The 14,496-nt window shown below is 36.1% G+C and overlaps 1 protein-coding gene across 1 annotated transcript in view; it reads right to left on the bottom strand.

Annotated features, from left to right (window-relative positions):
- The window catches only part of LOC115434297 (L-threonine ammonia-lyase), a 35,702-nt gene that overhangs the window by 9,430 nt on the left and 11,776 nt on the right, over positions 1–14,496 (bottom strand). Inside the window, exons 2-6 of the mRNA XM_030156162.1 lie at positions 9,504–9,831; positions 7,460–7,576; positions 5,211–5,452; positions 3,378–3,543; positions 87–186 (exon numbers count right to left, since the gene is read on the bottom strand). Of these exons, the coding sequence (XP_030012022.1) occupies positions 87–186; positions 3,378–3,543; positions 5,211–5,452; positions 7,460–7,576; positions 9,504–9,831 (953 nt within the window). The remainder of the gene's footprint in view (positions 1–86; positions 187–3,377; positions 3,544–5,210; positions 5,453–7,459; positions 7,577–9,503; positions 9,832–14,496) is intronic.

The following is a 14,496-nucleotide window of genomic DNA, read 5'->3' as shown; positions in this document are numbered from 1 at the left end:
TGTAAACCTGTACTTACTTATGATGTCTTTTAAACATATGAATAACATCCAAACTACATGGGACTCCATAAATGAATAGTTTTTACCTCCGTAGAGTTTCTTATTGGGTTGACAGTTCATGTCTTTTATTGGATTGTCCGTTTTCAGAGATTGTAGCAGGAGAGGGAAACTGTTTGGTTCAATTCCCTGTTGAAAGAAACTTCAGTTATACAGTATGTCTTTAAGCATTAACCCTTTAGCAGCTTTTTTTTTCTCCAAAAATATTAAATTTTGAGATCAAGATTTCAAAAAACTGTAGCTTGGAAGTGTTTAGAAATAAAATCATACTGTAAATGCCAAAAATATTAGGTATGACCCAAAGTTTATGATGGGCGTAAATTTACTCATCTAATTTGCATAGTGTGACATCACATGGTGGCGGCCATATTGGATTGTGTAACTTTTTGTAAAATTGAACTTTGAACATTTTTTTTTTTTTTAAACACATTTTATTGTTTTTAGACATATAAAACACAGAAACAAGACCCCCCACCCCGACCCCTCAGACAGCACATGTCAGAGTTACAGACTTATACACACAAAAGAAAAGAGGAAAAAAAAAAAAAAAGAACACAATACACCAGTCATCATCATTATACTATTACACTTCGTGTCATACAGAATTTGGGGGTTGCAAGGTTAAGCCTTCTTCATTCAGAGAAATGTCTGCCCATCAATAGTATATTTTTCAGATCTGCAGGTATATAATCTAAGAAGGGTGACCAAACTTTTAAAAATAATTCATCCTTGCCCTTTACAACTGCTTGTAACCTTTCATGAGGGAGGATATTAAAGATCTCCCTGTACCAAAGGGTGACATTAGGTGGTAGAGTTTTGATCCAGTTTTGCAGTATGCACTTTCGAGCAATTAGAAGGAGTTTTTCAAGGAGCTTATAATGTAATGCAGTGAGATGCAGGTCTCTAGAAGGAAGGCCTAGGAGGAAAACCCCAGGGTCTTTCTTAATTTTTATTTTAAATATCCCACTGACCACCTTTGAAATAAGTGTCTAATATCTAGAAATAAGTTTACATTCCCAAAAATAATGATAACACGTCCCCCCTTTCTAAGTTGCACTTGGTACACAGAGGAGCAATGGAGTGATCAGTTTTGTTTAAAATAGTGGGAGTAATATGCAGCCTATGAAGTATTCTGTACCGAGTTTCTCTCAGTCGGTTACAGGTAGATGTAGACCTGATCAGACGTATAGCTGCCTGCCAATCATCCTCAATATATTCATTATTCAAGTCTTTTTCCCATCTATGAGAGATGTCTGGCAAGTGGTATCTTAACTTTGAACATATTTAAATGGAAGTTTTCTTTGTGTTCTTGTTTTTTTTTTTGTCATATCATCCTAAAAAAAATGTAACTTAAGCATTAGTAGAAAGTAAAATGCAATAAGTTTTAATAGCTTTTTTTCCCCCAAACAGCAGAGTAGTCAAATCTGTCCTTATCTATCAAAACTTGAACTAAATAAATAAATTTTACTGACTTACTTACTAAACCAGCTCAGGACCGTGCCTATAAACTTGATTTTCTTCTTCACTTTGAATAGAAACATGCTCTGAAATGGTATAAATATTGAAGGGGCCCATGTCTGCCATCTATTAGTGGGACGTGGTAACAACATTTGATAACTCTATCTGGAATTATGGTCTGTTTCAGTATGGTCTTCTTTTTGTAATTTAACCTTTTTCCTTTGGTTTTCTTCTGCAAAATTTATCTTCTTGCAACATGCTCTTGAATTCCATAAATGAACGGAATGTAGATGATTCACACACTACAAATAAAACCTCTTATGCAGCAAACTGCATCAGTTAAATGCACTTTTTTACAATAAATTCTAATCATAAAATGAATTTATTGCTTAATTGCTTTGCACGTTTAGGCCTCTGTTGTAAAACTTATTACAAACCATTTTTTTTTTTTTGCATATTTTATGGTAGATTTATTCTACCCTACTTACTGTTTCTATATTCTATTTTATATTTAATTCTTAATCTTTTTTATGCTACAAACCGAGAAGTGGGTAACTATATTTTGTTCTATCATGTACCATTGATCGAATGACAATAAAACTGAGTCTGATTTATGTAGGGTGACCTCTTTAGGACTAAGTGGGTCAAAAAGTGGATGGAATAGGGGAAAAAAATAAGAAAAGAAGAGTGAAACAGAAGTATTTCCTAGAATGAGCTCTGAAAATAGACAGGTTTCCATGAATGTTCTGTTAAAAGCAGGTGAAGTTGCCTGAATCCCCTCCTTTGCCAACCTGTGTGTTTACTCGATTACTTCACTGTTCAATGGGATGTTTCTTTATGATGCTAATTTGAGAACGAGCGCTTTGTTTCCGTCAGTGTAAACAGAGCTAAAGCTGTCGCTGCTGTGGGCAGACAATGGAACAGGCAGAGCAGAGGAGAAAATCTTCAAATGCACACGACTTCTGAAGAAAGTACAAGTAGAGTAAGAAGCACCCGGGAAATGTGGAAGAGAAGAAGCACAAATGAATCCTGCTCTTCTGTAACTACTTATTAAACTGTTCAGTCATTCTGTTATCCATTTTGAAAATGCGATAATCACCTATAACTCTATTTTACTTGTTAATTTATCTTATTTAATTTTATTTTACTCCATTTCATTTTATTTTATTTCATATCATTTTATTTTATGTTTACTTTATTTCATTTCATTTAAATATGTCATTTTATTTTATTTCGTTTTACTTTATTTCATTTTATTTTATTCTATTTTTTACTTTACTTTATTTGATTTGATTCTACTTTATTTCATTTTATTTTACTTTATTTCATTTTACTTTATTTAGTTTCAATTTATTTTGTTTCACTTTATTTTGTTTTACATTATTTTATTTTATTTCATTTTATTTATTTAATTTACTTTTTTTTTCTTTACTGCATGCTTCTTACCTACTCCATGTTCTATGTATACATCAAACCACTAAAGTAAATTGCTATTGACGTGAACCTTACATGGCAATAAACATGATTGTGATTTTCATTTTATTTTATTTTGTTTTACTTTATTTCATTTTATTTTACTTTATTTCATTTTACTTTATTTTATTTTACTTTATTTAGTTTCAATTTACTTTGTTTCATTTTATTTTGTTTTACATTATTTTATTTCATTTTATTTATTCATTTTACTTTTTTTTTTTACTGCATGCTTCTTACCTACTCCATGTTCTATGTATGCACCAAACTCCTTAAGTAAATTGCTATTGATGTGAACCTTCCATGGCAATAAACATGATTCTGATTCTAATTCTGATCCATTACAGCATTGACAATGATGCACAAACTTTGGCATCTGAACAACTTACTATGACGAGGATGTTGGAGTTGAGGTGTTTGATGGCGGCTGCTGTCCCGGCCAGCAGACCATACTGTCCGGCTGCAGGCACCACCACCGCATCCAGTTTGGGCACTTGCTCAAAGATCTCCATCCCTACAGTCCCCAGTCCAGCCAGGTACACTGCACTTTCATCTCTGGACACCACAAATGAAAACAGAGACAGAAAAACAAGGTCAAGGCTGCAGAGTTTCCAAACCGTCATCACTCATAAATGGATTTGAAGCCTCGTCGCTTTCATTTTTCTCTTTTGCCCAAATCATTACATACAAAAACCTTTACTACTATTGGTAAAATTGCTGAAAACATTTTTCCAAGGCCAGCAAAACTGGGTATTATAAATGGTTTCCTATAATTCTGTTATTCTGGATGCCAGAAATGAGAAAAAATAAACCAAAAATACATCAGGGTTGCAGAAATTCTTTTCACACACGGTTTTGCAGTTTCATCTCAATTCATATTTGTCTTTTTATTTCAGTTGAGAGAGCCTAAACCTTTACATTAAATCAATAGTACATTTTAGATCTGTGTGATTCTCTTTTATATAGAAATAGTATCAATATCAATCTGCAGACATTATTAAACAGCAATCGGATCATATGTTAACGCAGTTTTCTTAATCCCTGGTTATGGACAAAAATGTGTTTTATAAAGTTACAATGATGTTGACCTTTGGGCATTAAAATCTAATCAGTTCAAGTCCAAGTCAGCGTTATCATCTAATTAGAAAAATTCCCTCACGGTGTTCCTGAGAGTCATAAGAACATGTAAGGTCATAGTGATGTTGACTTTTGACCTCTGGCCACCACAATCTGTTCATATATTATATCATATTACACTTTTTTGATCCCACAATGGAGGAAATTCACCGGTAATGGCAGCAACAGAATAAAATGCAAGAAAAATGTGCATGCTTAAAGATAGTGCAGAAGAACGGAAGCGTACTGCATTCACATTTGTTTGAATTAATCAAATAAGTATCTTGTTAATTCAGAAAAACAGAGGCGATTTAATTTCAATTTAATTTTCTCATAATTATGAGAAAAAATTATTATAAAAAAAAAAATTGGCTCTGTTTTTCTGAATTAACAAGATAATTATCTCGTTAATTCAGAAAAACAGGGCCAATTTTTATTTTTCCATGTGAATGCAATATGCTTCTGTACAAAAGACAAGCAGTACAAAATAATAATAAATACTGTATTGTACTGTACTGTCAATAATTAGCATCCAAGTAAATAAAAACATCCTGTCACACTGTTCCTAAAATATCATTTGGTGTCTCACTATTTATACAGTTTTATTCTTGATTCTATATTTTTATACTTATTCTAAAACATGTGTTTGTTTGCAAACAAACCTGGCCTGTAAAGCTGGTTCTGATTCTAATGTGTTAAATATAACAGGGACTTACTGACCAGACCTGATTGAGATGTGTGAAATCAAAAATTGGGATTAATTTATATAGGATCATGTGTAGTTTTTTCCTATAAAAAGGGCAAAAGTGTAAATGACAATAGTAGATGACAGTAGTTTCCTGGTAATTGGACTGGCTGAAAATACAGACATTATTTACTAGCATTAATGCTAATTGAATCTGCCCCAACACATCAAAATTTAAAAAGAAAATACAGCTTATATGGTGTTTCATATGAAAACTGTAACAGGATACTGCATTCTGAGCCTCTGTCCCACACGTTAATCTACAAATGAGCCTTTTCTTATCAATTATAAGCAAAAAACATTGTATAGAGAATGTGCCTTGTCCTGGTCAAATGTCAGAGTGAGTGTTGGAGGGACTGACTCTTCCAGGTAGAGGTATCCGTTCTCCTTGGCCAGGTGGCGGGCGTGGTTCTGGGAGTCGCGGCCGGTGCTGCCGTAGGAGATGACCATGGCGCCGTAGTCTCTGTAGGTCCTGAGGCGGGGCGACGAGCAGCAGGACGGCATGATGACGAACACCGGGATCTTCAGCTCCACTGCATGATGGGCCACGGCCATGGAGAAGTTACAGTCAGTAGCCACGATCACCCCCTTCCTCTGCTGCTCCTGGAACCATGGAAACAAAGAGGAATTTACAGCATTCATTCATTCATTCATAAATTCATCTTCTGAACTGCTTTATCCATGAGAGGGTGATGATATTTTACAGCAAATGAGTGGAAATGAAGCTGTATGACATCACCTTCACTATTAACCTGAGAACCGTGAGAAAATTCCAACTTAACCCTTTCATGCATACTGGTCACTACAGTGGATAGTTATTCTACAGCTGGTCTCTTGCATATTTGTGGGTTTTGTTGTTTTATTTCCATATCAGCTAACACAGTGGACACTTACTCATCACAAACACTGCAATTCATACCTTTACTGTAACTTTACTGTTTTTGATAAACCTCATGTGATCTGATCTAATGTTTTAGTGTAAATCAATTGCTAATTGTTATTAGACTGTAACTAACAGGGTTTTTTTTCACAAAAAGGTATTGTTTTTTGCCTGTTATCTCCATGAATTGAGTAATAACTAATATTAGAGTATGTTAAAATGTAAGACAACGGCATTAGCAGCATTTAAAAATGTTTTTATTTCATAGTTTTCACACAGTATATCACTTTCTGATGATGGGTTTTAAATACATGTTTCTTTGCTTCAAAAATTAAACACATGGTGTCCAGCTGAGTGGACATTTTTGTAACTCCATGAAAAATAGGTTGATGAAAAATTTTCAGTTGCATTGGGTTTTTTTTTATGCCAGAAGAGGAATAAAATCACTCAAGAAAAAATATTGACTAAAGTTCTCATAATTCATGCATGAAAGGGTTAATAAACTGCAGAAAATGTAATTACTTGACATACACTCACATAATTAGAAGATAAGCAGATAATATACATTATGCAGTATACATAAATATACAGTATATATACAGTCATGGAAAAAATTATTAGACCATCAAAAGTCATCAAAAACAATGGTTATGCAATCAAGTACTAACTCCTGTGTGTGTCATGTGACTAAAACAGACAGAAAAGAAAACACAGAATGCCAAAAAGCACTGTTTTTGTCAGTACAATGCCATAGATATTGATGTAAGAACTGAAGTGATTTTGGTTATTATCATGAAAACATGGAAAATGGATAGATATCAGCTCTGAAATTAAACTCTTATGAGATGTTTTTGTTGTTATCATTATATTTGTCCAAACAAATGTACCTTTAGTTGTACCAGGCATTAAAATGAACAAGAAATTGAAGAAAAAAAGGGCGGTCTAAAAATTTTTTCTGCGACTGCATGCACCATCACTTTAACTGTACTGTTGCTGCATACTGTGTATTTCTGTACAGAAGTGCACCTGGGTCTTTCCAGATTGTGTGGTTTTTCTTTCTTTAGCATCACAGCCTGCAAGTCTGAAAATGGACAAGTTTTGGGATATTTGAGTAATATAAATAATATAAATAATCTGATAATTAGTCATCCTACAGTTTGAGATCAAATTTGATCATAGTATCGAATTATTGATCCAAAAAACTGGGGAAATTAAACGTATCTAAAACATGAATTAAAAAACAAGTCATATTTTACATAAATTATTGGGCAAAACTTGTTCAAATTTGCACAATACATACCTTCAATGAACAATTTATGGGCAGATATTGACAGTGGAAATGTTACTGTGAATTTGGACTACATTTCCCATAATCCCTGCAGCTTCCTGTCACAAAGAGGATCTTAAGGATAAACTGGGATGTGAGTTTTCTTCTTTCCATCACCGTTCCCTCCTTCCATATGTTTTACTTCCAAACCGTTCACACTCATAATAACTCTGAATTTCCACATGTTTTCTGTTGATGCTTAGTTTTTATTCTCAGTTTTCCAAGAAAAGCCTCACCCCCAGTCCTCCCCCGTGTACTTTCCATTAACACCTTTCAGTTTTTTTTCCATCCAGGAGTTCAGCAAGTTAACACATGTGTGTCTGCACGAACACATTAGGTCACACTGACTAAGATGCTGCTGACCTCCCACTGACTGTGACCTGACAGATTAAGAGGTCAGTACCTGTGTGAGGGAGGTGAGCAGGTAGAGTACGCCTCGCTCCTTCACAGAGCCGGTGTAGTGCAGGTGCTCCTTCTTCAGGTAGATCTCCATACCGTACTGTTTGGACAGTCTGGAGTACTGTATGCACAAAGACACAACACATTATAACAGATGTGTGAGTGAAATTACAAACAATCCAAGTGATCAGAAGTGGAAGAAGCGTTCAGATCCTTTAGTTAAGTTGAAGTACTGATAAAATACTGTGAAAATACCAGGGTGACCAGATTGTGATTTCTAAAAAAGAGGACACTCAGCTCCACCTCGAGATACTTGATCACATGCTGTGTAAGTACTGTAGTGTTCTGTAAAAGCGCCTATAACCCGGGAGAAACTATATCACTGAAACAGTCTGCTTGGAATTATTTTATTATTCTAGCTGTAGAAGTGTCATAAAAGCTGCCTTTTTTGCCGGACTACTACTTTCAAGATCTGGCACAATCAGGTTTTGCTTTCCTGTGTGTTTCAGGTGGAATAACAGGGTGGAATAATAGACAAAAACAAAAAAAAACTGAACTGAATTTTCATAGGTTTTTACTGAATTAGGGAAGTTATCATTTCTACATGTGCATTACAGATCAGCTCCACAAAGGCACAAAACATTTAGTAACAGAGAGAATATTGTTAAAATAGCACTTCATTTTCTTTAGACATTCCAGGTTATTCATATTTGTTCAAGTAAATTACATTTAATAGTTAAAGGATAGTTTATTAATGTAAATATTTTCATAATTTAATGTTTTGGGTTATTTATATTTATATATGCATTATTTATAAGCATAAACTATATATGCATCACATCAACTGCAACTGTGTTTGACTGCATTGTCCCTGTCAAATAAATAAATAAATAAATAAAATGATTTTATTTATTTATTTATTTTCACATTAAACCAAGAAGAAAATTTGGAGTCATTATTTATAGGTTATTACGCTGTTATTTTACTTGAGTTCACAATTGGTCTGTATGTGGCCCCTGAAGTAAAACAAGTTTGACACCTTTGACTCTTAATAATTTTTTGCACTTTGTAAATTCATACCGTGGGGCAGATTGGAACCTTTGGTGGGCCGGTTTTGGCCCAAGGGCCGCATGTTTGACGCCCCTGCTGTAGTGTGTCTATGGACAGGTCCATCCATCCAGTAGGAATAATTTTGTTTTCAGACACATTCCATTGTTATATTTTATTTAATTTTACATAAATATAAAAATACTATAATAATATACTATAATATTATAAATGTATACATAATATTTAAAAAATATTTTATTCCAACTTCATGGGAAATAGTGCTTTACAGTACATATATATTCACATTCAGGGCAGGATGAAATGTTTGTAGGTTCATTACAAACAATGAAGACCAGATTGATGAAATTCAGAATGTATTAATTTTACTCAATAATTAATTGTACTCTGCTTCCAGATGATAATGTATTTGGCGGCTAATAAGCAGACATTTGTTGTCTGTAAGGAAGGACAGAGATGTTTTGTACAATATAATTCTCCAGCTTTGAAAAGATTTAGCTGCAAAGACATTTCAGAGTTTATTGTGATTTTATGAGAAAATATTAAAGCGTCACCAGCCTGCGAAGCTTTAATCACTTATAACTATTATGCATGATCTACTGGGATGATGTTTAAACCTTTATCAGGCAAGTGACTTTTTTTGGAAATTTCCACAAACATTAAATATCGGGCCAATCCCATGTCTCAGTGAGGTCCAGAAGCATGTTGGTTTTTAATTTTATAGACATTTTGAAGCTGTAAATAGTGAATATGAGTGATTTTTGTCAGTTTATGACCTTATAACACCTGTTTTATTGCATGTGTTTACTTTTTAGCAAGTGCTGATGCTGATGTTTTATGGCAAGAGGAGGGAGGCAAATGGCACGGAGGTAGATGACGATATCCAATAACACACTGAGGTTGAAATGATGAATTTTAGGGTATTTCAATGAGTGCCCTTTAAAGGGTTAACCATTGGTCAAAGGTCGTGCTGTCCTTACCGTACAGGGCGTTTTCTGTATCCCTGACTGGATCCTGAAGGCTGCAGCACTGATGTCCTCGAAGCGGATGTACTGGACCGGTGGTCTGGGGACGGCCCTGAACTCGCTGAGTCTTCTGGTCTTTGGAGGGTCCAGGAGCAGGATCTCCGGATACCCCACCACCTTGGTATCGTAGACCTTCACATCCCCGTTGAGCAGCTCCTCCTCGCCAAAGTCCTTGAGGCGCTCTGGTTCAATGAGGGTGGGTCTGCGTCCCGCTGTGCCGTTACTGATGGGACCACATTTATAAGAGCAGCCGGGCTGACAGGGGCCCAGACGGAGCTCATCTCTGAGGACGAGAAACAGGTTTATACATGAGAAAGTTCTTTAAACGTTGTGGTTCAGGACAGAAATCATCCAAACAAATGCTCCAGCTACAACAGGGGGGTCAAACCCATTTTCTTTAAGGGGCCACTTTCAACCCACTCTGATCTGAAGAGGGCCAGACCAGTAACGTAAAAGCAAAATAGCCTACAGCATATCCAACCAGTGGGGCGCACAGGAGGGGGGCAGTCACCCCCCATGGCACAATTGTTGAAAAACACATGCTGAAGTGCCCTCTTGGGAGCTGAAACGCATGCTAAAGTGCCCTTTTGGGAGCCAAAATGTGTGCTAGTGCCCTCTTGGGAGCCAAAACATGTGCTAGTGCCCTCTTGGGAGCCAAAATGTGTGTTTGAGTGCCCTCTTGGGAGTCAAAATGTGTGCTAAAGTGCACTCTTGGGAGCTAAAATGTGTACTAGTGCCCTCTTGGGAGCCAAAATGTGTGCTAGTGCCCTTTTGGGAGCCAAAATGTGTGTTTGAGTGCCCTCCTGGGAGTCAAAATGTGTGCTAAAGTGCCCTCTTGGGAGGTGAAACGTGTGCTAAAGTGCCCTCTTGGGAGCCAATACACGTGCTAAAGTGCCTTCTTGGGAGTCAAAACGCATGCTAAAGTGCCCTCTTTGAAGCCAAAATGTGTGCTAGTGTCCTCTAGGGAGCCAAAGCATTTGTTTAAGGGCCCTCTTGGGAGTCAAAGTGCAAATGAAAGTGCCTTCTTTAGTGGCGAGAACGCACTGTAACAAATAAGAAACAAATAGTAAGATAAAACATAAATGAGCATCGCTGTAATTTTGACACATACTATAAGTTTCTGTTACAATAATAATATTAAAATATTCCATAATTTTATAGATAGACAGAGTTAACTAATTACTACACATTTTATAATTTTTAAAGTCCCCCTCCTGCCTATGTTCATTGGATTAGAGGTGATGTTGGGATTGGAAAAAATTAGGTATACAGTACAGGGATTGGAGGATAAATATGACAGAACCTGGTCACAGCTCATAACTCATATCAAGAGCCTGCCTTTTGCCTGACTCTTTTTTACTTAATGTATTTATTTTTCTTTCTTTCTCTCTCTTTGACTTCCATCCACACACTGACTGCTGGGACTTTTTTCTTATGCCAGAGGTCCAGAATGTTGGTGTTATGACTAGAATGATCACCACAGATTGGTTTGAGTCTTTTTTTTTTTTTTTTTTGGTCCGTCTGTTTTTTGTGCTTGTGGGTATTTCTTTTCTTCTTTTGGTGTTCTGTTTGCTTTGTTTGATATGTGTGCGTTTGCGTGGATGCCACCTGGATGGGGGGCGGGGGGCAAGTCCACAACTTTTGTGAGACATGCTTTAATGATGTCAATGTTGTTGATATGGGAAAAAAAATCAAGTCCACTATTTGTAAAAAGGTTGAACAGTTCTTTGCTTTGTGTTATTTTCCAGCATATTTCCAGTATATCACACTTTATTCTATCATTTTCACCTGGTAAACCTGTTTCCTGTCTGTGTTTAATCATCTATAAACGGACCACAGACTGATTTCATGGCACCTGATGCATTTTATCTTTTTATTCTGCTCCTGTTATTGCAGTGTGATGTGGTGTGAAAATCCTGTCATTGTAGTGTGGGTGTCATTAGTAAATCAGATTAAACAGTAGCAGATGTTGTATGAAGATATATTTAAATCAATAGCTTCTTGGATCATAAAGCTTGTTTCTTTTATTAAATAATGAAGAAGGAACTTCCCAAAATCCTTGAAGCAACATGGATGGATTTCCAATTAGTATTTACAGCTCGTTTATTCTGTCATAATAATATAATCTGACAAAAAATGAAGGTGACTTTGGTGAATAAATCCCTAAAGACCTAGAACTCTTTTTAAGGTTGAACTAATTTTATCCTTCCCATAACAAAATTCAGTTTCAACATTTCATTCACACACTATTATTGTTCCTCTTCTATATTATTTCTCTACATTTAACATTTACTAAGTAATTTATCACCATTTAGCACATAATACCTTCTGTATTTTGCATTTTTCAGGTAATTTAATCAGGTATTTTCCTATATTTAATTCACTATGATACAGATGTTCAGAAAAGCTCAGAGTGAATTCAAATGTTATTATATAAAAACAGAGAAAATGTATAAAATGTATAATTAACTGAATATTAAAAGCATCTAAAACCATCATTTGTCAAACTAAATGGGTTTTACTGATAAATCATGTTCTCTACAGAGCCTCTGAACGTCCAAATGGGTCAAATTTGATGATGAAGAAAAGCTTAGACACTACATTGTATTTGATTTATCTACATGTATTAATAGGATTAGTGTTTCAAAACTTATTAAACATTTTAGATCAGTAGATGCTTCTGGTTGCCGTTTAGGTATTCGAGGATTAGGAGTATTAACCCATAAAGACCCAAACATCCACTGGACACCAAAATCACTTACTGATATAAAAAGTTAAATACCTGTAGATCCACTAATCCTATCAGTCCATGTAAATAATTGGTGTAAAATACAGTTTGTCATCTTTTCATGGTCATCAGATATGACCCATTTGGATGTTCAGAGGCTCCATAGTTACCATGGGAACACCATCATCTTCGACAACATTGATTCACCAGTAAAACCAATGGAGTTGGATCAATGACAGTGGATGGAGACACTTGTTTTTATGTTAATTATATATTATATTGAAAAAGACACTTTTTCTTCTGTTTTTTTCTGTTTCTGATATAATAACCATCAACTTTAATTTGAGCTTTTATGAACATCTACATGATCAGTAAATTAAGTGTAGGAAAATAATAAATCACTTAAGAAAAATTCAAAATAGAGAGATTTATACAGCGCTTTTCTATGAACGCACACTCAAAGCGTGTACAGAGGATCCATTATTCATTCGCTCTCACATTCACACTCTGGTGGTGGTAAACTACATCTGTAGCCACAGCTGCCCTGGGGCAGACTGACAGAGGCGTGGCTGCCAATCTGCACCTACGGCCCCCTCCGGCCACCACTGAACATTCACACATCAGTGTGAGTAGCAGCACTGGAGGCAAGGGCAGTGAAGTGTCTTGCCCAAGGACAGAACAGCACATGGACAGAGCGGGATTCGAATTGTCAACCCTTCGGTTATTGGATGATCTGCTCTACCATCTGAGCCATGGCCGCCCCCGAACTGCCACAAAAATAGCACTAGGTCTTTATGGTTTAAACAGGTTTCTGTAGGGTAATATATACTCTCTATAACTGAATGAAAGGCAGTGGTGTAGTGGTCCCTGGAGAAGTGGGTAGACTCAATTTTTGCCTTTTTAAAAAAATTTTTTAAGCAGTCCAGTCCAGAAAAACGCCGTTTTAGAAACAGTGACATATAAGACTACTCTATTTAGTTTACCCAAAATCCATCAGTAGTATTTGCTCACTATTATAAAATTATCATGACTTGATCAGGAGCAGTTTTTTAAGTATTACTGGTCACTCAAGCAGCTGCATGAATGTAAATGTATTCAACATGAGGCAAACATAGGATAATGTTAGCCTTTCATAACGTTAGCCTTTCATAACATTACCCTTTTATAATGTTAGCCTACTCACAGTTTAACTATTGATGACACCATCTCTTCTCCTCTAAATGTGCAGTCATATGTCCAGTAGTTTAAAACAGCGACTCATTCTGAAACCACTCTTAAAACTTATCTAAGAATTATGTATTCCATGAAAGTAGGTTCTCTCAATAGGTCAATCATTTGAAAGAAGTTTATTCTGCCTTTCTGTATTTCCAATAATTGCGTGTCTTTCAACGAGATGTGCAGTGGCCTGTCAATCAACTGGGGTGGCACTGGCACCTGAGGAGGTGTCCAATCAGGTTCTAGAGGTGGCCAGCACTAAGCAGAGCCCTGACCCGCCTTACTCTGCCTCTGATTGGCTCATCAGTTGTCATGCGTAAAGTTAACCAATCTAATCAGTGAAGGTACCAAGTACTAGCCAATTAGAGGCAGAGTAGGGCGGGTCATGGCTTCACCATCCTAGGAGAAAACATGGACAATTTGGGTCAGATACGACTGAATGGTGCGCATTAGGGGGATTTAGAAGTGGGTATACACAATACTGACTGAAAAATAAGCTGGTATACTCCGTATACCATTGTACACCCTGGACTACACCACTGATGAAAGGGTACCAGTGGTAAATGATCCTATGTGACAGTATGTGATGATGACATTTGGGAAAGAGCTGCCACAAATGGAGTTATTAAGAGAGAAAAATAAAAGCAGCCAAAGTTTGTATTTATTGATTTGTCAGATGCAATCCTGGGTTGAAAATAGTGATGCTGTGTTGGTTTTGACAGAGTATTAATCAAAACTTTTCTTCAGGGAGGTGTGTTTTTGATAACAAACACCAACTGTCATCAATATCCAGGGTTACGCAGCTGCAGGAAAACCATGATTGGAAACCCATCCAACATATAAAGCCACTTTAAATTCATGTTCAAGCTTAAATCACACACTGAAACTGCAATTCAGGCATTTCTGATGAAGCCACAAGCCTCATTAACATTTCACACTGAAAGCAAAAACCCCTGCAAGGTTGCAGTTTCACAATTTCGGAAGTTTAAGTGACAATCCAGCGAC

The sequence above is a fragment of the Sphaeramia orbicularis genome, chromosome 15, assembly GCF_902148855.1.
Source record: "Sphaeramia orbicularis chromosome 15, fSphaOr1.1, whole genome shotgun sequence".
NCBI classification, from domain to species: Eukaryota; Metazoa; Chordata; class Actinopteri; order Kurtiformes; family Apogonidae; genus Sphaeramia; species Sphaeramia orbicularis.
Note: the sequence above shows the minus strand (reverse complement) of the source record. Positions and strands in the feature narration are given on the sequence as shown.